The sequence below is a fragment of the Dermochelys coriacea genome, chromosome 6 (assembly GCF_009764565.3).
Source record: "Dermochelys coriacea isolate rDerCor1 chromosome 6, rDerCor1.pri.v4, whole genome shotgun sequence".
In the NCBI taxonomy this organism is placed as follows: Eukaryota; Metazoa; Chordata; order Testudines; family Dermochelyidae; genus Dermochelys; species Dermochelys coriacea.
In genome coordinates this window covers 68817899-68840423 of record NC_050073.1, presented here as the reverse complement: position 1 = coordinate 68840423, position 22525 = coordinate 68817899, and the positions used below count along the sequence as shown (strand labels likewise).

Genomic DNA, 22525 nt, shown 5'->3' with positions numbered 1-22525 from the left:
TGTCCTTTTGGGGAAAAGAAAGGATGTTAGCTGAGACAGGCTGGAGCTGTTGATGTTAAAGTCCGATCCTGTTTCATCTCAGGCACTATTTGGTATTCAGCTGGAGCCAGTAAAGGTAGTGGTGTCTTCTGGGTCCCTTTGTCTGCCCGGTCTGGTTGGGACATCTCTCAGAATCAGGATGATGAAAGCCTGGAGTCCTAGGAGATGATGGGGGTGGCAGCTATGATGGTGAAGCTTGCTCTAGTAACCAGTTTTGCTCCCATTTTGTTCGTCAATTAGGCCTAGTTTTCAACTCATCAGTTTTGGTTCACTGACTTCTGGTTCCACACTTTTCTTGTTGACCAAGCTTGATTTTAACACAATCCTTGAGTTATATCGGTAGACCTTTTTGTTTGGAGTAATTCTTTCTGTCTTGCTTTTCACCTTTTCCCATCAATATTTATTATTATACATCATTGTGACATCTTTTGAACTTTCACATACTTTTTAAAGTTGAGCTCCCAATTAAGGTAAATGTGCAGGCCCAGTTATCACAACAGACTCACACTGTGCCCATGAGTTTTATAGACATTTGCTGACAGCAAATAGTGAGACTAATGAATCTTGGGTTCCATTTCAAGCTCTAGAGAGGAGTGTACTCTAGCGGTCCCAGGCTCTTCTGTCAATTTCCCTCCACTATTGAATCTTTCTTCCCCATCCCCTCCAACTTGTCCTTGTCCTGTCTCTTCTTCATCCTTGGCTTTCCTCATTTCGGTCCCATTCTCCTCATCTAGCCAGTGCCAGTCTCCACATCTCAGGCTTTTCGTACCAGTCTTCTTACCCAGTCCTCCTCTAGACTCCCTGTCCCAGTCTCGCCTTTATTCCCAGTCTTCACACAAACACCCTCTCCCAGTCCCATTCTTCTTGCCCAGACAGTTTCAGTTCTCCCCACTCCCAGCTCCTCTCTCAACCAGCCTCCATTTGCTGTCCTCACCACCCACATTCTCTATTCTCACTGGCTCACCCCATTAGTCTCCCTCTTTGCGCCCCCTCATCCAATCACTGTCTTCCCCTCACTTCTCCCTGACTCCTTGTTCCAATCTGCTCACTCCCGTGCTTCTTGTCGCAGTGTCCTTGCTCAGACAGTGCCAGTTCTCCCTCTGCACGTTGGCTCCTCATCATATCTATCTCCCCTCCCCCCAACTGGATTTATATACACAGAGAACATGAAACAATGGGTGTAACCATACACACTGTAAGGAGAGTGATCACTTAAGATGAGCTATTACCAGCAGGAGAGTGGGGAGGGGGCAAAGAGGGGAGAAAGAAAACCTTTTATAGTGATAATCAAGGTGGGCCATTTCCAGCAGTTGACAAGAATGTCTGAGGAACGTGGGGGGTGGGGGGGTGGAAATAGCATGGAGAAATAGTTTTACTTTATGTAATGACCCATCCACTCCCAGTCTCTATTCAAGCCTAAGTTAATTGTATCCAGTTTGCAAATTAATTCCAATTCAGCAGTCTCTTGTGGGAGTCTGTTTTTGAAGTTTTTTTGTTGAAGAATAGCCACTTTTAGGTCTGTAATTGAGTGACCAGAGAGATTGAAGTGTTCTCCGACTGGTTTTTGAATGTTATAATTCTTGATGTCTGATTTGTGTCCATTTATTCTTTTATGTAGAGACTGTCCAGTTTGACCAATGTACATGGCAGAAAGGCATTGCTGGCACATGATGGCATATATCACATTGGTAAATGCGCAGGTGAACCAGCCTCTGATAGTGTGGCTGATGTGATTAGGCCCTATGATGGTGTCCCCTGAATAGATATGTGGACAGAGTTGGCAACGGGCTTTGTTGCAAGGATAGGTTCCTGGGTTAGTGGTTCTGTTGTGTGGTGTGTGGCTGCTGGTGAGTATTTGCTTCAGGTTGGGGGGCTGTCTGTAAGCAAGGACTGGCCTGTCTCCCAAGATCTGTGAGAGTGATGGGTCATCCTTCAGGATAGGTTGTAGATCCTTGATGATGCGTTGGAGAGGTTTTAAAACACAACAGAACCACTAACCCAGGAACCTATCCTTGCAACAAAGCCCGTTGCCAACTCTGTCCACATATCTATTCAGGGGATACCATCATAGGGCCTAATCACATCAGCCACACTATCAGAGGCTCGTTCACCTGCGCATCTACCAATGTGATATATGCCATCATGTGCCAGCAATGCCCCTCTGCCATGTACATTGGCCAAACTGGACAGTCTCTACGTAAAAGAATGAATGGACACAAATCAGACGTCAAGAATTATAACATTCAAAAACCAGTTGGAGAACACTTCAGTCTCTCTGGTCACTCAATTACAGACCTAAGAGTGGCTATTCTTCAACAAAAAAGCTTCAAAAACAGACTCCAACGAGAGACTGCTGAATTGGAATTAATTTGCAAACTGGATACAATTAACTTAGGCTTGAATAGAGACTGGGAGTGGATGGGTCATTACACTAAGTAAAACTATTTCCCCATGGTATTTCCACGGCCCTACCCCCCCTATTCCTTAGATGTTCTTGTCAACTGCTGGAAATGGCCCCCTTGATTATCACTACAAAAGGTTTTCTTTCTCCCCCCTTTGCTCCCTCCCCACTCTCCTGCTGGTAATAGCTCATCTTAAGTGATCACTCTCCTTACAGTGTGTATGGTAACACCCATTGTTTCATGTTCTCTGTGTATATAAATCTCCCCACTGTATTTTCCACTGAATGCATCCGATGAAGTGAACTGTAGCTCACAAAAGCTTATGCTCAAATAAATTTGTTAGTCTCTAAGGTGCCAGAAGTACTCCTTTTCTTTTTGTGAACATGGGTGAGGTAACATTTTTTATTGGACCAACTTCTGTTGGTGAGAGAGACAGACTTTCAAGCTTACACAGAACTCTTCTTCGGGTCTCTAGACCTGAAGCTTGAAAGTTTGTCTCTCTCATCAACAGAAGTTGCTCCGATAAAAGATATTACCACATCCACCTTGTCTCTCTTGTATACAGTCAGTTGATTTAACTGGTTATTTTTTGGGGGGAGGAGGTTAAAGCTTCTGCTCTCAGGTGGGAGTATCTGGACCCCCACTGTTACAACCCCCCCACACTTTTCTTAGTTCCTCGAGGGCTGTGGTCCCCCCCCATGGAATTACATTCACTCGTGGCCCACAATGATACATAAACAAGTAAGATCTTCCAATTTCCATATTTGTCAAGAAATTGCCATATTTGTCACATATGCCATATTCTGTATATAAATATTTTTTCACAGAAAATAAAGAGGGACTGATGCAAATATTTACACTTCTGTTTATTCCCTGGAGACAACTACTACCAAATGGCACATCCTGCTATTCCTTATATAGGAAGTCATTAGAGTTTGGCTGTCTAGTACCGGCTGGTGCAGGCAGGGACAGTGCACAGAGCCACCTGGCTGCCCCTGAGCCTAGGAGCCAGACTTGCCTGTCGCTTCCAGGAGCTGCGCAAGGTAAGCACCGCCTGGTCATAGCCCGCACCCCCTCCTGCACCCGAACCGTCTGTCCCAGCCGAGCCCCCTTCTACACCCAAACTCCCTCCCAAAGCCCACCCACCCTCCTGCACCCAACCCCTGCCCCAGGCTCAGCCTGGAGCCCCCTCCCACGCTCCTAACCCCTCAGCCCCACCCCTCATCCCAGAGCCCATACCCCAACCCCCTGCACTCGAGTGGAGTGAGTGGGGGGGCGGGGCCTCGGAAAAGGAGCAGAGCAAGGGTGTTTGGGTTTGTTCGATTAGATAATTGGCAACCCTAAGTAAACTGGCACACATAAATTGACTTGCCCAAGGAAAAAATATATATTTGTTATCCATTTTGCAAAAGACAGATAAACAAATGCTACAACTAGATTTCAAAACAATGAGGTTAACCACATCATGCCATAAAAAAACACAGCTCATCTCATGCTGTACTAATTAGTAGTACGTATCTACTTACAGCTAATTATCAGATGATTATTTCTTCTACAATGGAAGCACATTCTTCTTGCTTCCAATATTTCTGTCTAGTGGGTGTTCAGTTTCTTTGTAATATGGGAATTTGACTTTTTGGGGTTGTATTGTGTAGCATAGGTGTTATTTCAAATATTAGTGATATGCCTCAGAGCAGTGATCTGAAAGGCATGAACTGTACTGAGAAAGAATCGGAACTGCAATCAAAACAGTTTGCCTTGTTATTTTTTTAATAGTAAAGTAGTTCAGTGTTCAGGAAAGGTTTGGATATTATCATTACTATACAGAGATAGTAGTTTCTCCAAAGTTACCTTCATTTCTCTTAAATGATTGATTTTGACAACCCCATCTGATATCTGAAAGGTCATGTATGGATTTGTGGCAAAGGAGAATTATTAGGAATGTTTAGAGTGTAATGTCATATGTCATATGATATCAGGATTTTGCTTTTGCTGAAAAGTTTCCAAAAGGTTTTTTTTTATTTGCTGTCATAGCTCCAGATCAGCTGTGCCTAAACATTTCAAATTTTATTTACTCTGTTGTCTTTGACAATATGTTTGACTATTTTTATAAAGTTTGAACACAGAACTTGCCATAGGGAATCAGTCCCTCAGTCTGACTAAACCAGATGCTTCAGAAAAAGTTGCAAGAAGTTTCATAGTGGGCAAATATAGACTAACTTATCCATAGGACAAATTTCTTCCTAAACCTGTCATCTTAGTGATTGGCTTATGCCCAGAAACAGGAGGGGTTTTAGTCCTCATTTTTATTCTAATATAACTGCAGATGTTCTCATTATCCATATAAATGTCTAACCCATTTTTTGAAACCTAGAAAGTTCTTGACTCAAGATATTTTCTGATGGGTTCCAGAGGTTAACTATGCATTGCATGAAATACAATTATATTAAACTTCTCGGGGCTGGGACCACGTCTTCCTGTGTATTCATGCAGCACCTAGCAAAATGGGGCTGCGATCTTAATTGTGCCCACGCCCCCAAAAGAAAGTGCATGAGAAGTCTCTAGAGTTCATAAACACTAGAACCTATCCGTTTACCTAACACACTGAAAGGAGGACTTGTGGCACCTTAGAGACGAACAAATTGATTTGAGCATAAGCTTGCATGAGCTACAGCTCACTTCATTTCCAGTCTTATTAAGGACTGAGGACTTTTTGAGAGCCAGTGCTAGTCAAGGTCAGAGCATCATTTCCCCCGCGGCTGCTCCAGTCTTGTTCCTTTCCCCTAAATCGGTCAGACACCAGGAGGAGGTGTGGGAGTCTCTGGGGCCGAGGGGGAGAAGCGCTGTGCAAATATCAGGACGTGTCCCGGGGCTGAGCTCTGGGGAGGAGGCCGTGCGGGGCTGGGGAAGCTGTGGGAGGCCGGGAGGCCCCAGTTTCACTGTGCTTGAGAGGCGGCAGCTCCTCCTGTGACCGCGGGGGGGCAGCACCAGCGGCGCGCAGGGCCTGCAGCAGAGGCCGGCGCACAAGGTAGAAGGGCCGCGCTCTGGCTGGCTGGCTGGCGCCCGGGGCCAGTGCTCGGCGGTGGCGGCCCGGCCATGGCGGGCAGCGGCGCCCGCGGCAGCTGCCGGAGCTGACATGGCCCGGGTGAGCGGCGCGCTGGGGGCGGAGGAGGCCCCGGAGAGTTACTCGCTCCGCCAGGAGAACGAGCTGCAGGTGCTGGAATCCATCTACGGGCAGGACTTCCGAGACCTGCGGCAGGAGCAGCCCTGGAAGGTAGCGAGCCGCGCGGCCTGGGGCAGCCCGGCGCGTGGGGGCGGATGGGTGCCTGGCCAAGCCCCCGGCGCCGGGTGCCCTGAAGGGAGCTCGGGTAGCCTGGCACTGCTGTGACCAAAAATGTGTCCTGCCGCCGTGTCCCCGGGTCCTGCCCTCCCCCGAGGAGCCTGGGACGGGATTTCCTTACATCACCCCCTACCGGGGGAGCCCTTTCCAGTCCCCCTGCCTCGCCCCCGCGTCTCTCTGCCGCTCTCCACGTAGAGCTGCGTGGAGGGTGAGTTGCCCGCTGCTTGAGCTACCCCCCTTCTTCCTGCCGCGCAGCCGGAGGGGCGCTGCTCCGTGCTCTTACGCCGCCGCGGAGCTGGCGCTAACGCGAGAGCCCCGTGCGAGCTGAAGGGGGGGGGAGCCTGGGCCCTGGCACCTGCGTCTGTAGCTGCCGCTGCGCTGCGGTGGTCTGAGCGGGTCCTCCCCGGCACAGCTTCCCGTGCCACAGCGGGAGCTTTCTTGGAGACCTGGCAAAGGTTTTCTGCCCTCCCCTGGGGAGCAGGGTGTTAGCGGCAGGGCCTGCCTCTGCTAGCACAGCCAGCATGGGTTTGGGCTGTGTGGGCATTACAAGAACAGTGGAAAGTTCAAACAATAATAATGATAACCTGAGCAGAGCGGCTTCTCAGGCCATGTTTACGCTAGGGAGTTATAGCAAAAATTATTTGTTTAGCTGCATGCTATAGCCAGAGCTCAAGCCAGTGCTGGGCTTTTTATCACAGTATTAATTAAACTTTTCAAGGAGCAGCTTTAATATTGAATTTAACTAATACAATTAACTAAGAAGCTGCAGATCCCTTGTGTAGACTAGGGTTGCCCCTGGTGCTACTATTGAAAGTTGGGGGGAAGCTTTTGCTAAAATCTCTAGTGTAGTAAAGGCTAAAATGGGTTTCCTCCTTTCCTCTAGTAATCATTAAACAGAAAGGAGCAAGACTGGGATCAGCAAAGGAATTGTCCCATTGTTCTTCTACCAAGAGCTGTTTCTAAACATACTTAATGGATTCATTATCTATCAAGGAAAGAATGTGTTTTCCTTGCACTCCTTCCCCATCAAGCTGCTGCTAACCTAAGATGTCTGTGTATTACACTTAATGGTACCAGGGAATTATTACCACCTGCATGCTCTAGAATGATGTAAGTGAAATAAAAGGATAATTTGGGGTTGACTTTAAAGGAAAGTCCCTCCCATCCTCACCTGCAGGAGCTAAACTGATACATCTTTGCATGTGATAATTCCGCTCTCCTGCTGTATAATTAAACATTATCCATCTCTTCCAGAAGCCTATGTAAAGTACAAATCATTTTGGATTGTCACTTAGAACTTTTTATTACTGGCTCCCCACAAAGGTTGCTGCTAAACTGACAGTTCTGTGTATAAAAATACTGATTGTGTGCTGTGTAAACTGTCTTTAAATTTATATGATCCTTAACAAATGCACCTTTAGTCATGATTAACAAAGTTTTCACGGTGTTTCCCTTGTGATGGTCTGAGTAACTCCTAGATGAAATTAGGAGGTAAATCCTCACAAGTTTTCCCTATTTGAGTAACTCAGTTCTCTCACCCTAGCTAGTCTCTTAGCAGTGTTCTGAGAGAGGCCCTTCATTCCTCCACCAGGATCAGCCACCATTTCTCCCTTTGAGCAGGGCATGCCATCAGAACATTTGTAGAACTTGGTTGCTGACATACCAAGTCCTTGATTTCTCAAGAACACCAGAAGCATTCAGTCTCCTTACTGGTTGCCCATTGTCTTCCAACTCTTTGATGGCTCTCTGTATAACTGACTTTATGATTAATCCTCAGCACCCTTTTTTAATTCTAGCTATAATTAATACTCTGCATCTGTGACTTGCTTTTTAATTAATTGTCAGCATTTTTATTTCCTCTGTAGTTGAGTCATTCCTTAATAGATTAATTGCATACCTATTTGCTTAATTGACTCACCTCATAACTGGTTCTCTGCGTTGATTCATATTACTGTTGTTTCTCTGCATATTTGTTGCATGCTAATTGATTCACCATATAACATTTCCCTGATTATTTGGCTCACACTAACTTTCAATTTCACAATAATTGTTTCTTAGGATAACTGATTGATTAATATCATGGCCAGTTGCCTACTCTTCTCTAATTCTTTCCATTCCCCTTTTAGATGTCATAGTCTCTTCCCACATATTCTCTGCTGCTGCCTCCTCACCTCCAGTGATATCAACTCAGCCCAGGCCCTCCCTTCCTTTCTACCATTCCCGACTCCTACAAACTTCTCTCACTACTTCCAACCTCACTTATCCCTACCCATGTCTGTTCCCTTCTTTTGCTACTCAAGAGTGGCCCCATGCTGGCCACTCCGTGAGCTGGATGGAGAGGGTGGCTTCTGCTCTTTTTTTTTTTTTGAGTTGCGGCTATTCCTGTGAACTCTTTCAGTAATTGGAGCATCATAGATTGAAATGGATTTTTTAAAAAAAAAATCTACATTTTAAATGAACATTAAGATACAGTATCACCTTCTTTTGCGGCTGTTTTGGGAGATACAGTGACGTTTCAGCCATGTTTGCTATTCTTTTCTATAATTCAGGAATGATATTAAAAATGGCAATATTATTCCGCTCATAAATACCCATTCCATTCTATCGTTAAGGAAAAGCTGTATAGAAGCAGTGTAAAAACCTATTTCAGAGTAGCAGCCGTGTTAGTCTGTATTCGCAAAAAAGAAAAGGAGTACTTGTGGCACCTTAGAGACTAACAAATTTATTTGAGCATAAGCTTTCGTGAGCTACAGCTCACTTCATAAGATGCATCCTGAGGAATGCATCTGATGATATCTTATGAAGTGAGCTGTAGCTCACAAAAGCTTATGCTCAAATAAATTTGTTAGTCTCTAAGGTGCCACAAGTACTCCTTTTTCTTTTTTGTAAAAACCTAGTCCCTGAGGAGGAATTATTCCTGTTGTAGTCATCAGATCATCGTATTTGACAATAAGAAAGGAGCCAAAACATTTTAACGGTGAAGATAATTAACCGTTAGAACAATTTACCAAGGGTCCTGGTGGATTCTCCGTCACTGGCCATTTTTAAATCAAGATTGGATTTACACATACGCACACGGCATTTTTTGGGGGGGGGGAGTTCTATGGCCTCTGTTATACAGACGGTCAGACTAGATGACCATTGTGGTCCCTTCTGGCCTTGGAATCTGACTCTGACAAGAAAGAATTATTTATTTTGCATAGACAGTGAATTCATACGTTTCAACCTACAGTGTCTCTGAAAATGTCACTGCCATCCCTGACTTTTTATATCTGCCACTCCCCATATCTCATGACTCTCACTGGAACTTGGTCAGTATTTTCAATATGGACTTAATGCCTTCCTAAGTTATAGTGAACTAAGGCTACTTTACTCTTGATTAGAGAATCCACATGTACTTTAACATATTTTAATTTTATGTGCATTAACTTCACACCTTTAGTTGATTCACATTAACTTTCCTAAATTTTCCCATGTAGACAAGCCCATACGCTCCCTGTCCTGAGGAACCTGGTGGGGGCATTGGGCTGTTTCTAGCCTGTCTTCCTCTTGTCACTCTTCCTTTGTCATTCCAGCTAGCTCTTCTTTCCTTTCCACCACCATGTTTGTCATCTATTACTCATCTTTCTTCTGGCTTTTCTCCTCGGTAAATCCAAACTCCCAGTATCAAAAAGTATCTGTGTACTTTTCCCACTTTACTTTGAAGTCAATTTACAAAGAATGTTTTTAAAAAGTGAAAAGGAAAGAAAGAAAACAGTAGTTAGCAAAACTCTGCCAATATGCCTAAAATAAAAAAGCTCCATCTCTGTGCCCTAGAGGGTACATGGTAGCTGTGAAGGCCTAACACTAAATGTAAATTTAGATTTCTTTCTTTGTGGAACGCCCCTCTAACTTGCTGTCTGTGACCTTCCACAAATAATTCTGAATTCTATTCATTTAAAAAAATGCCAGTCATTTTTCACATAACTTTCTCCATTTAAAATATAGTGAACCGCTGTTTAACCTAACCCATTAATCTAGACCTCCCTTTTACCTAAATATGACTCATGGTAGGGCACTCCTTCTTCAGAATATCTCTATTTCCACTTATTCCATGAATCTTCCCACATAGGCAGGATCAACTAAGGTTGAACTATTTAAAATAATCAATGGTATTAGTTCACATGTTCACTAATCAATTGTAAATAAATTCATAGATTTTATTTTTTTAAGGCCAGAAGGGATCATTGGGATCATCTAGTCTGACCTCCTGCATAACACAGGATGGGACTTCCCTGAATTAATTCCTGCTTAAATTAAAAGCCTTGTTTTATATTTTAGGTAAAACAGCCTCCGGAAATCAGTTTAGTTCTGCGTCCTCAGGGTTTGACCGGTGACAATGAAGTTTATGCCAAAGTTGATTTGCGGGTCAAATGTCCCCAAACCTACCCTGATACGTGAGTGAAAATCAAAATATAGTCTTCTAATATTTTCTTTATTCTCCTTGACAAAAATGAAAATTGAAGTGTAACGTTGTGTTCATTGCCCTTATTCTTACCTTGATTTAAATGTGTATATATTGGTTAGACTTATAGTGTTGAAGTATAAAAGTGGATAACCTTATCTGTATGATTAATCCATTTGAAAACATGTATCTGAGATAGAAGCAACCTCATCCCTTCTGTGATGTAGCTGCCAGTGAGTAATAGAGATGCATCTGCCAACTGGAGATTTAGGCACTAATTCAGCAAGATACTTAAGCCCATATGTAACTTTAAACATGTGAGTACTTCCACTGAAGTCATTGAGACAACTCATGAATTTAATGTTAACACAGTACCTTGCTGAATGGGGAACAAAATCTTCATCTTTAAAACTGTCTGCTTGTCAGAGTTCTATCATCTGCTGGTCCTGAATTGTGCTGAATTAGCATTTTGGAGGGCTAATGGATATTTCCTTTGAATTATGAAAAGGGTGGTTGTTGTGGATGATCAGCCGCTACTGGGATATGGTCTTGATAGTAATTTTCTGGATAAGTATTGTTGCGTCAGAACAGCCCAATACTCCATCCAGTCCATCTGCTTCCAACAGTGGCCTGTGTCAGATACCTCAAAGAAAAATAGTATGCCCAGTTATGCAATGATCTAACATATGGGAAGGGAAATGTTGTTCCTGACCAAGTGATGATTTCATTATACTCTGAAGCTTGATAACCATTATAATTTTTGTTTAAGATAGTATAACTGCAGATGTTTTTCTTACTTCTTTAAATGTCTAAGCCTTTAAAAAATGTTGGTTATTTATCTGAATGTACTTTATTGCAATGTATTCCTCAGATTAATTATATATTGCTTACACAATGTAAAAGGAAAATCAGTAAATCCCAAACTGCCATATCTTCTGCCAGAACTATGTACTGCATTTTCAGTACATCCCTTTAAAAAAAGTAGTAGGTTAGAACTGTAGTTGTCACAGACTATGGGGTTACCCTGATGGTTCTTCTGCTAGTTGAAACTGTTGAGTACTTGTGTGCCAGCAATTCGGATTATGTTGAATATAAAGCAGAACTTTTTTATAATCATGTAGATAGAGTATTACTTGTTTGAGTGTTGAATGACAATTGTTGGGTTGCTGCAAAAAAACAAAAACAAAGTTCTTATTGACCTGTCGTGTGGCCTATATGAGTCTCCTTATCTGTCTGTACACCTTATCCTTCATAAGAGACCATTTCTTGTGATTTTTTTTCTCCAGTGTCCCTGAAATACAGTTGAAAAATGCAAAAGGTTTGTCAAATGAAAACATTAATTTGTTAAAATCCAGACTAGAGGAATTGTCAAAACAACGCTGCGGAGAGGTAAGAGTTCTCACTTTGTGAAAAGCCTAATTGATCGTAAATAGTCTTGAAAATTATGTATAGTAAAATGTTATCAAAATAAGGAACTACAAATACATCACAACTGAATGTGATTATATATTCTAGTAAAGCAGGGTTCTGTTCTTCCCATAATGGTCTCCCACCTCAGGAAAGTTCAGTGTGCACATCCAGCAAAAGTAAAGCACACAGAGACTGACTTTGCATTCAATGCCTGTCTAGGGACTGTGGCATCATACCCTTAGAATGTTTGTCATCTTATAGAAAGTAACAAGCAGTGTATAACATTGAGACGATTTTATATAGTTTATGTTGAATTTTAATTTCATTGTAAAATCGCCGTAACTATTTAGTCAAAAACACTTTTTACTTGGTGAAGGCAAAGGCAGGGTGATCTGGTGCACTCAACAGTGGATTGTGGGACAAGAGACCTGGATTCTAACCCCAACTCTACTGGTCATGTCATGGATGTGCACATCAATTTCCACATCTGTAAAATGGGGATATTAATACTGACCTTCTTTTGTAAAGCACTTTGAGATCTATGCATGAAAAGTACTAGTTAGACAGGAGCTGAATATTCTGATTATTTATATACTACAAAATACAGGTTTTTTTTTTGTATTTACTTTATTCAGATTTTAATAAACACTTCAAGTATGTTAACTACAAGCAACAATGTAAATGTTTTACAAACTCGGTATCCAAGTAGACTGAATGTGGACTGAAATGATCCAAATGGTTGACAATGAATGTGGAAGCCTTTTATAAAAATAGTGTTTGCAATATGCATTTCTTATGTGCATGTACATATTTTACAGATAAATATGTTTGTGTTTAACTTGCTTGTTTTAACCTTTTAAAAAGAAAAAAAGATCAAGCAGCAGTAACTCCTACAATGTATTAAAACAGGAGAATATTTTTGCTACCAATTTTCTATGTCCATATGCCAGTTCTCTTGGCACATATACCTCTTTTTCTATTTATACAGCATATTCTTGTTCTATTATTTTTAATATGTTATCTGATAGCTACTTTCATAAGAATTATTTTAGATAATTTTTCATTCAAATTGTGTTTAGTAATGAATTGTTACTACAAAGCTTTTTGGTACCTTCTAGGAATTAACAGTTCAACATTGTACTCTTGATTTTTGTAATAGATGTGTTAATGATAAATGAAAGCAATAAATGAACTAAGGCAGATGTTCTCAGATTGTGATCTGTGCAGCAGGGGTGGTCCCCTGTGCACTTGCTGATGATCCATGGAGAAGTGACTGGTCACATCAAATTGACATTCCTCCTTCCTTCTAGCTGCTGTATCACATTAAAAGGAGCTAAAATAATCAAATAATTTCCTAATATTACTGTTCCATGTGAGCAATTTCCTATACTTGATACAGAAATGTATTATACAATCCTGAATCAGGGTTAGCCTTACTATCAGGAATGGGAAGATGATCCCTGAGAGCCTCCTTATTAGAATGTTGTCCAGTATGTGGACGCCCCAAAGCAGGGTCCTTATCTTCCTAGGCTAAGTAAGCGTGTGTTAAATAGTAGATGGAAAGCTTCATTTTTAGAATGTTTGTTTAGAAATACCTTCTTTATTTTTTTTTCCTCTCTCTCTCCCTCTGCACTTGCTTTTAGTTCAGTGATACCGTAGGAAGGGTGTTTTGCTTTGTGCATGGCACAAGCAAATGTGTTCAGGTTGTGCTATGCCTTCTGTTCCACACTGCCTTCTGGCTTCATTATTACGAGCAATCTAGGGGTTAAATATTTAAGATTCTTGCAAATTTCAATTCCCTGTAGACCAGGGGTCCCCAATGCTGTGCCTCAGTCTGTTGGGAATAGGAATGTGCTATTCCCACAGAAAGGTTGGGGACCACTGCTGTAGACGGACAGTTTAATGTGCTGTTGTCACATGCACACCTGAATTGAAACCAAACCCTATGCTGTGGGTTTCTCAGTAGATCACTCAGCTGAAAAGGTGAAATCCTCTTTGTGCTGTTGCTTTCATTTTGGAGAGCTGATAGTTTTTTTCACTCTAAGGATTAATTGACTGAAAGGGCTATTACTAGATGGTATATGGGACAGGTAATGGCCTTTCATCCTAGGTCATCAGCTTACTGGCCAACATTTTTCAGATTAACTTCCAGGGGCATCCCGTCCCTCCAGTGTCCCCACATTATCCACTAATATCCTCATTCAGTCTCTCTCATCCCACCCAGTGCACTGCTCTTTACTCTATAGAATACACAATAAGGTGAGCAGAGTTCCAGCTGCCTCCCCAGTGGGGCTATAGTAAACATGTCTGTTGGCAGTGGTCTGGGAGGCATGGCCATAATTACACCTGGTAAAAGGGAGACAAGACGCTCGCTCTTGGCAGGATGCTTGCAACAGAACAAAACCCCCTGGGCCCACTCCCTCCCTGTTCCACTGTGTCCTGGAAGAGGAGGGGGCATTACCCCTCCTGCTGTACCCAAAAGCCTGTGGAGAATGGGGCATGAAACCACCCTGCCTGATCTCTGAAGCCCCCTTGCTGCATTGAGGCCCTAGGTGAGTGAGGATGTTCACCATCCCTGAATATCCGCCATCCATCCCCTCCCTCCTGCAGCCAAGGCCTGGAGAAAAATGGGGCATGATCCCCGCCCTAACATACTGATCTTCTGACCCACCTACCAGTACCTACCTTCAACTTGTGCTGCCTGGGCTCTACGCTTTCGCCACCATGCCCCCCGCTTCATGCTCCCCTTGTCCTACCATTGGCTGCTGAGCTGGCCAATGCTGCCCCTCCCATAGGCAGAAGCATAGCAATGGTCAACTATGTTACCCAGAATCTTGTGTGTCAGTTACACAGCGTATCAGTTTCTGTCACTGACTCAGAGAGAGCACAAGAGGCTGATGCATGTGTGGCCAACACGCATGATTCTGGATAAAGTAGTTTTTATGCTGGAGATAACATTATTAAGTCATGGGTTGGGAGTTTTTTTGCTTGCAAACGGCAATGTCCTTGACGTATTGGGAGACTTGGTCAGTCTGGTCATCAGTTCTTATCCAGCCAAAATTGGCAGTGACTGAAAATCATCATCATTTGACAGGCCAAGCAGTGTAATTATGTAGTAGTCTCAATCCCATTCCTATTGGATGGTGAAGGAACTGCTGCGCTTAATGTTTGTAGCAAATGTTAACATCATCATCATTATCAACTCAATTGACACATTTTGGGCAGTCTCAGGAAGGCTAACAACTGTGTGGTCTTTAGAGACAGATGTGCGCTCTGAGCACCCAGAAGCAGTCCCTCCAGAGCGTGGTTGAGGTATATTGGGGAAGCTTGCACTACCTTTCACTGTCCATGTTGCTTTCTTTAAGGAATGTAGGGATTCATTTATCAGAGCTATCCATCTGGCCTTTTTATTTTATTTATAGAAAATAATTTTTAGTGAGAGGGAACTGTGCCTTGCTGACTTTGACAGTGTTGATTTTCAGTGTCAATCTGCATAAAAATTGGAACTGAGATGAGCTGTCTTTTTCATCAGGATGCCAAGTTACCCTGGATGATGAAAAGTGGTCACCACAAAAGTGCTTCTATAGCTGTAACTGTGGATTTGGCTTGCAGAGAGAAGATCACAATTTAATATCAGCAAATAAATAAACAATTTGTTCTCAGCAACGTGGACAATAATATGCAGCTATAGAGACACTAAATCACTTGTATTTTATAATCTGAAATGTTTTTTGACCATGTACAGAAGAATACCATTAAAATAATTTGGTTTGGAAAAAGTTATGTTTTATCCAGGAGAGTGTTTGCATATTTGTAATGAAATTAGTGAAAATATTTTAGAAAGCTATCTTTGTTGCCCTGTTAGTGATTATCATGTCACCATTAATAACCATAGTTCTGACAAAGAGTGGTATAAGGAGAAATGTGTTAAATTCTCCTAATAACTAACTGAGCACTATTAATGAGCATCTACTGACTTTATTGCTTTTTCTAAAGCCTCATTACTATATCATTTTGTATTTTGAACTGTTTTGAAAACTGGGTGTCATCTGTATTTACCTTTTTATTTATTTATTTTTTTTAAGGTGATGATATTTGAACTTGCGGACCACATACAGTCATTTCTCAGTGAATATAATAAGCCACCTTCCAAGTCTTTTCATGAAGAAATGCTTAAAAATCAGCAAAAGGAACAAGAGAGACTGGCCCAGGAAGAACAGCGTCGGATGCAAGAAGCTAAGAGAAGAGAGGAACAGGAGGTAAAAGAATTAAAATGTTCATGTTCTCATTGTTTGTTAGAATATGTAAACTTTATAAGTGGATCCTTGTGTATATATAACTAGTTGTGATGTTCCCCTCTGGTGTTATCTGGACCAGTGATCTGCTAGGTCACTCCAGTCCTTGACTCTGGGAGCCAGCCTTACCCTGCTCTGCTGTGAGAACCCCTGCTCCTGGGCTGTTCACGCACAGCCTCTGGCATGTAAGCTGCTGTTTGGATTGTGCAACCGAACGACACTAGCCAATATCTCTGGTCTCAGACACAACCCTAGGAACCTCCGTCTTGCAGTGTCCAGTTATGCCCACTGGATGCTGCAAGCTTATATGAGTTCATCAGTTTAACAGAGAAATTGATATGTACCAGGCTTGTTATCCCAAGGGGAGTCTGACATACTTCAAACCAAATACACTGCTTCAGGTAGAATAAACAAACAGATTTATTAACTACAAAGATACATTTTAAGTGATTATAAGTCAAAGCATAAGTCAGATTTGGTCAACTGAAAAAAAAGCAAAACACATTCTAAGCTGATCTTAACACTTTCAATGCCCTTACAAACTTAAATGCGTCTCACCAAAGGCTGGCTGGTTGCTTTTCAGCCAGGCTCTCCCCTTTGATCAGCGCTTCAGTCACTTGGTGTGGTGTCTATAGATGTAGGTGGAAGAGAGAGAGTATGGCAAACATCTCTCCCTTTTATCATGTCTTTTCTTACCTCTTCAGAGTCAGGTGAGCATTACCTCATTGCAGTCCCAAACTTACCAAAGGAAGGGGAGTGACTCACTTGAGAGTCCAACAGATCCTTTGTTGTTGCCTAGGCCAGTGTCCTTTGTTCCTGTGGGGCAGGTTTTGACTGGGTTTGTCCCACAAATGCCCTGATGAGGTGTGAACTGCCGCTCTGCTGTTGGAGAATTTTTCCCTGGGTTTGCTTTAAGCCATGAGGATACATTTTTCAGCCTCATAACTTCATACATGAAATTATAACCTATAACATTACTATAATATTACTGTAACAACAATGCTCAGTGCATCATGAGCCTTCCGAAGTCACCCGACATGACAAACTTTGCATTGGATACCACACAATCATTTTACAAGGATGAACATGGGGGTGCTAGGTGTTCCCCCGAGGTACAGAGCATCACAATAGTTTATAAAGGTTACTAGTTAAAAGATATTTTAATAAGTGGCTAATCAGTTGGTATAGATTGTTACAGTGCAGCAGGATAATAGCTTCCTTATAACAATGACTTATAGTCATCAACAACACCTTTTTTTCTGGTGTGCTTATAACTATCAGTAATGCATATTACTTGTTATGATCTTGTTATGAACATCAATTATTAACCCATTGTAAACCATTTTCTATATAAAGTTTTATTTATACGTGGGACCATATAAATATTTGAAGTGCATTTCATCTTCAACTACAAAGGGAGTCAGTGAGTTAGCTCAGACCAGAACAACAGATATCCTAGATACTGGTCTTGTCTTCATACCACATCTCCCTACCTACCTGCAGTACCTCTGTTTTGGAGTATAATTAATCCGTTTCTAAAACTTCTTACAATCATTAAAGGAGAAAGGGGGAAAGGAGGCCAGGAGACCTGGCTGTCTTTTAAAGAATCCTTATTGAGGTTACAGGAACAAACCATCCCGATGTGTAGAAAGAATAATAAATATGGCAGGCGACCAGCTTGGCTTAACAGTGAAATCCTTGCTGATCTTAAACGCAAAAAAGAAGCTTACAATAAATGGAAGATTGGACAAATGATCAGGGAGGAATTATAAAAATATTGCTCAGGCATGCAGGAGTGAAATCCGGAAGGCCAAATCACACTTGGAGTTGCAGCTAGCAAGAGATGTTAAGAGTAACAAAAAGGGTTTCTTCAGGTATGTTAGCAACAAGAAGAAAACCAAGGAAAGTGTGGGCCCCTTAGTGAATGAGGGAGGCAACCTAGTGACAGAGGATATGGAAAAAGCTAATGTACTCAATGCTTTTTTTTGCCTCTGTCTTCACGAACAAGGTCAGCTCCCAGACTACTGCACTGGGCAGCACAGCATGGGGAGGAGGAGACCAGCCCTCTGTGGAGAAAGAAGTGGTTTGGGACTATTTAGGAAAGCTGGATGAGCACAAGTCCATGGGGCCGGATGTGCTGCACCCAAGGGTGCTAAAGGAGTTGGCGGATGTGATTGCAGAGCCATTTGCCATTATCTTTGAAAACTCAAGGCGATTGGGGGAGGTCCCAGATGACTGGAAAAAGACTAATGTAGTGCCCATCTTTAAAAAAGGGAAGGAGGAGGATCCTGGGAACTACAGGCCAGTCAGCCTCACCTCAGTCCCTGGAAAAATCATGGAGCAGGTCCTCAAGGAATCAATTCTGAAGCACTTAGAGGAGAGGAAAGTGATTAGGAACAGTCAGCATGGATTCACCAAGGGCAAGTCATGCCTGACTAATCTAATTACCTTCTATGACAAAATAACTGGCTCTGTGGATAAGGGGAAAGCAGTGGACGTGTTATTCCTTGACTTTAGCAAAGCTTTTGATACAGTCTCCCACAGTATTCTTGCCAGCAAGTTAAAGAAGTATGGGCTGGATGAATGGAATATAAGGTAGATAGAAAGCTGGCTAGATCATCGGGCTCAACGGGTGGTGATCAATGGCTCCATTGTCTGGTTGGCAGCCGGTATCAAGTGAAGTGCCCCGAGGGTCAGTCCTGGGGCTGATTTTGTTCAATATCTTCATTAATGATCTGGAGGATGGCTTGGACTGCGTCCTCAGCAAGTTTGCAGATTACTCTAAACTGGGAGGAGTGGTAGATACGCTAGAGGGTAGGGATAGGATACAGAGGGACCTAGACAAATTAGAGGATTGGGTCAAGAGAAATCTGATGAGGTTCAACAAGGACAAGTGCAGAGTCCTGCACTTAGGACAGAAGAATCCCATGCATTACTACAGACTAGGGACTGAGCAGCTAGGCAGCAGTTCTGCAGAAAAGGACCTAGGGTGGACGAGAAGCTTGATATGAGTCAACAGTGTGCCCTTGTTGCCAAGAAGGCTAACGGCATTTTGGGCTGCATAAGTAGGGGCATTACCAGCAGATCGAGGGACGTGATTGTTCCCCTCTATTTGACATTGGTGAGGCCTCATCTGGAGTACTGTGTCCAGTTTTAGGCCCCACACTACAAGAAGGATGTGGAAAAATTGGAAAGCGTCCAGTGGAGGGCAACAAAAACGATTAGGGGACTGGAACACATGACTTATGAGGAGAGGCTGAGGGAACTGGGATTATTTAGTCTGCAGAAGAGAATAATGAGGGGGAATTTGATAGCTGCTTTAAACTACCTGAAAGAGGGTTCTAAAGAGGATAGATCTAGACTGTTCTCAGTGGTAGCAGATGACAGATCAAGAAGTAATGGTCCCAAGTTGCAGTGAGAGAGGTTTAGGTTGGATATTAGGAAAAACTTTTTCACCAGGAGGGTGGTGAAGCACTGGAATGCATTACCTAGGAAGGTGGTGGAATCTCCTTCCTTAGAGGTTTTTAAGGTCAGGTTTGACAAAGCGCTGGCTGGGATGATTTAATTGGGGATTGGTCCTGCTTTGAGTAGGGGGTTGGACTAGATGACCCCTTGAGGTCCCTTCCAACCCTGATATTCTATGATTCAGAGGCTATGTCTTTGGAAGTAGTTTTCCTTTTGTTACTACTCCTGTTCTTTCAGTATGGAATTGTTATAATTTCCTTGAAGTTGCTAAGAAACTGGTTTGACTAAAATATTTATGCATCTGGGATCAGTAGATCCTTTTTAAAACCCTTGAAAAATCAATACTCAATTTTTTTCTCAGAAGTAAAATTGAAGATTGTTTTGTGGTGTTTGTTTTGCATTTCTGATAGCAGTAAAATGTATTTCAGCAACGTGAAATTCTTGATGAGATTCAGAGAAGGGAGGAGGAGAAGAGAGAAGGACGAAAAAAGAAAGAAATGGCAAAACAGGTATTGTTTTTAACCTAATGTGCAAGAACACTTTGTAATATTTGCTGTAAGCAGTATAGCGCATGATTATAAAAACTAAGGAGAATAAAATGAATACATTTGTATCACATGCTTTCTTAATTTTCTTGATGAAATATTTTTGATGGGTATTCATAAATTTAAGTAATGATTTTTGTTCTTGAAGTGTAGCTGTTGCTTCTGAAGTTAATTTGGTATATACTGAATTTTATCTATCTTATTGTATTGGCATCTTTTCAGGGCACTGATATTCTGTATTAATTTATCCAAGTGAAAGATAACAGATTAAATAAAACTGATCTATAATCTTCAATTTCAACATGAAATGTCTTTGTGCTTGCCAGTGCATAATGCTAAAACATTTCAATTCTCAGTCTTCTTCCCCAACTTCAAATATGTACTCCTTGTGCAAACCTACCATTTCCTTACCGAGATGACTTTGCAGGATACATAGTGAAGTTAATCCATACATTTTGAGGACAGAAGTAATCCCTTTACTTGTTTGTTTCTTTCACCTATTCCCAGGAACGTTTGGAAATTGCCACTTTTACAAGACAAAATTCTTTCAAAAGAGACACTGTAGGGCACAAATCTGCTTCCGGTTTAAATGGAGGTGCACTGGAACATGGAGGGAACAATAAACATCGCACAAATTCCACTGGGCGTTCAAAGTATGTATTGTTTCATTTTGGATGTGGTTAGGGTTTTTACTATTTGGCAAATATTAGATTTTAAAGTGCTGTGGGCATCATGCCATACTTTATAATTAGGCTTGGAAGGATTATCGACATTTACTGTTAAGAATCTAATCATCTGTTTCACTGTGCGCGCACACGCACACATGAAAAAATATTTTTGTCAGTGATAATAGATGTAAACAGATAGGCAAAGTAAGAAAAATGCTGCTTGAGAACTTATTAGATTGATTTAAGGATATTATATTTTTGACATGATGATGACAGTTTATATTTTAATGGTTATAAAGCTTTAACTTTTTGAATCTCAATGATTACTGTCATTAAGTAATTATTGTCTGACCGCCCCCCGCCATTGTCTAATCTCCTCCCCATAATTTCCTGCATTTAAATCAATAAATCTAGAAAAAATGCTTGAGGATAAACATTGATATTATCTGTCGAAATTATAAAAATTGAATTCTGCCAACCCTATTTATAAGCTTTGTTTAAGTTGGGAGTGCTTAACATGATAGTGATAAGTAGAAAACTTTCTTGTGTGTGCGAGGCTTATCCATCAGTTTAAATTAAAAATATATATTTCTGTCCTTTGTGGCTATGAAAAAAACCTTCTAAATGTGAATTGATGCAGTGCTGTCTTCCTATGTCTACACTACAAAATTAGGTCAACTTTATAGAAGTCTGTTTTTTAGAAAATGATTTTATACAATCGATTGTGTGCGTCCCCATTAAGAACATTATGTCGGCAGAGTGCATCCACAGTTCCGAGGCTAGCGTCAACTTTCGGAGCGTTGTACTGTGAGTAGCTATCCCCAGTTCCCACAGTCTCCGCCGCCCATTGGAATTCTGGGTTAAGCTCCCAATGCCTCATGTACCCAAAACCACCCGCAACAATGTTTTTTCCCCATGTCGTCAGTTGCCCCTCCCTCCGGGAACTCAACAGCAGACAACCATTTTGCGCCTTTTTTCCATGCGGGCGCCATACTGCTTTCAGCAGATGGTGCAGTAGTGCTGCAAACCATCGTCATCGAACGACCGCTTCCACTGCCACTCTGCTCTCCTGCTGCTATGAATCCACCTTGCAGGTCCTCTATATGACGATCGTCATCCACCGCTTCCGCTGCCACTCTGCTCTCCTGGTGGTCTCGCAGGGCTGCTTCTGTTGCCCTTCTGCTCTCCTGGTGGTCTCGCAGGGTTGCTTCCGCTGCCACTCTGCTCGGCTGCTCTTGTCTCGCCATACCATGGCAAGCATGCAGCCTGCTCAGCTTTTGTGTCCTGGCAGCAGATAGTGCAGTAGGTCTGCAAAACTGGTCATCCAACCACCGCTTCCCCTGCAACTCTGCTCTGCTGCAGACACCATACCACAGCAAGCATGGAGCCCACTCAGATCACCGTGGCAGTTACGAGCATTGTAAACACCTCGCGCATTGTCATGCAGCATATGCAGAACCAGAATCTGCAAAAGCAGGCAAGGAGGTGACAGCAGTGCGGTGACGAGAGTGATGAGGACATGGACACAAACTTCTCTCAAAGCACTGGCCCTGGCAATTTGGCCACCCTGGTAGCAGTGGGGCAGGCTCATGCCATGGAACCCTGATTCAGGGCCCGGGAAACAAGCACAGACTGGTGGGACCGCATAGTGTTGCAGGTCTGGGATTATTCCCAGTTGCTGCGAAACTTTCACATGCGTAAATGCACTTTCATGGAACTTTGTGACTTGCTTTCCCTTGCCCTGAAGCGCAAGAATACCAAGATGAGAGTAGCCCTCACAGTTCACAAGCGAGTGGCGATAGCCCTCTGGAAGCTTGCAACGCCAGACAGTTACCGGTCAGTCGGGAATCAATTTGGAGTGGGAAAATCTACCTTGGGGGGCTGCTGTGATGCAAGTAGCCAACGCAGTCACTGAAC

At 42.4% G+C, this 22525-nt stretch overlaps 1 protein-coding gene across 4 annotated transcripts in view; it reads left to right on the top strand.

The window, feature by feature from the left end:
• The first annotated feature begins 5422 nt into the window (after nucleotides 1–5422).
• The window catches only part of EIF2AK4 (eukaryotic translation initiation factor 2 alpha kinase 4), a 77319-nt gene continuing 60216 nt past the window's right edge, over nucleotides 5423–22525 (top strand). For 3 of the 4 annotated variants that reach the window (XM_043517505.1, XM_038405494.2, XM_043517506.1), the window contains exons 1-6: nucleotides 5430–5715; nucleotides 10102–10217; nucleotides 11512–11614; nucleotides 15721–15894; nucleotides 19824–19904; nucleotides 20448–20593. In XM_043517505.1, coding sequence (XP_043373440.1) covers nucleotides 5578–5715; nucleotides 10102–10217; nucleotides 11512–11614; nucleotides 15721–15894; nucleotides 19824–19904; nucleotides 20448–20593 — 758 coding nt within the window. In that variant the 5' untranslated portion in view covers nucleotides 5430–5577. Of the gene's footprint in view, nucleotides 5716–10101; nucleotides 10218–11511; nucleotides 11615–15720; nucleotides 15895–19823; nucleotides 19905–20447; nucleotides 20594–22525 lie in introns of all 4 variants that reach the window. The other variant, XM_038405493.2, reaches the window with a different exon arrangement.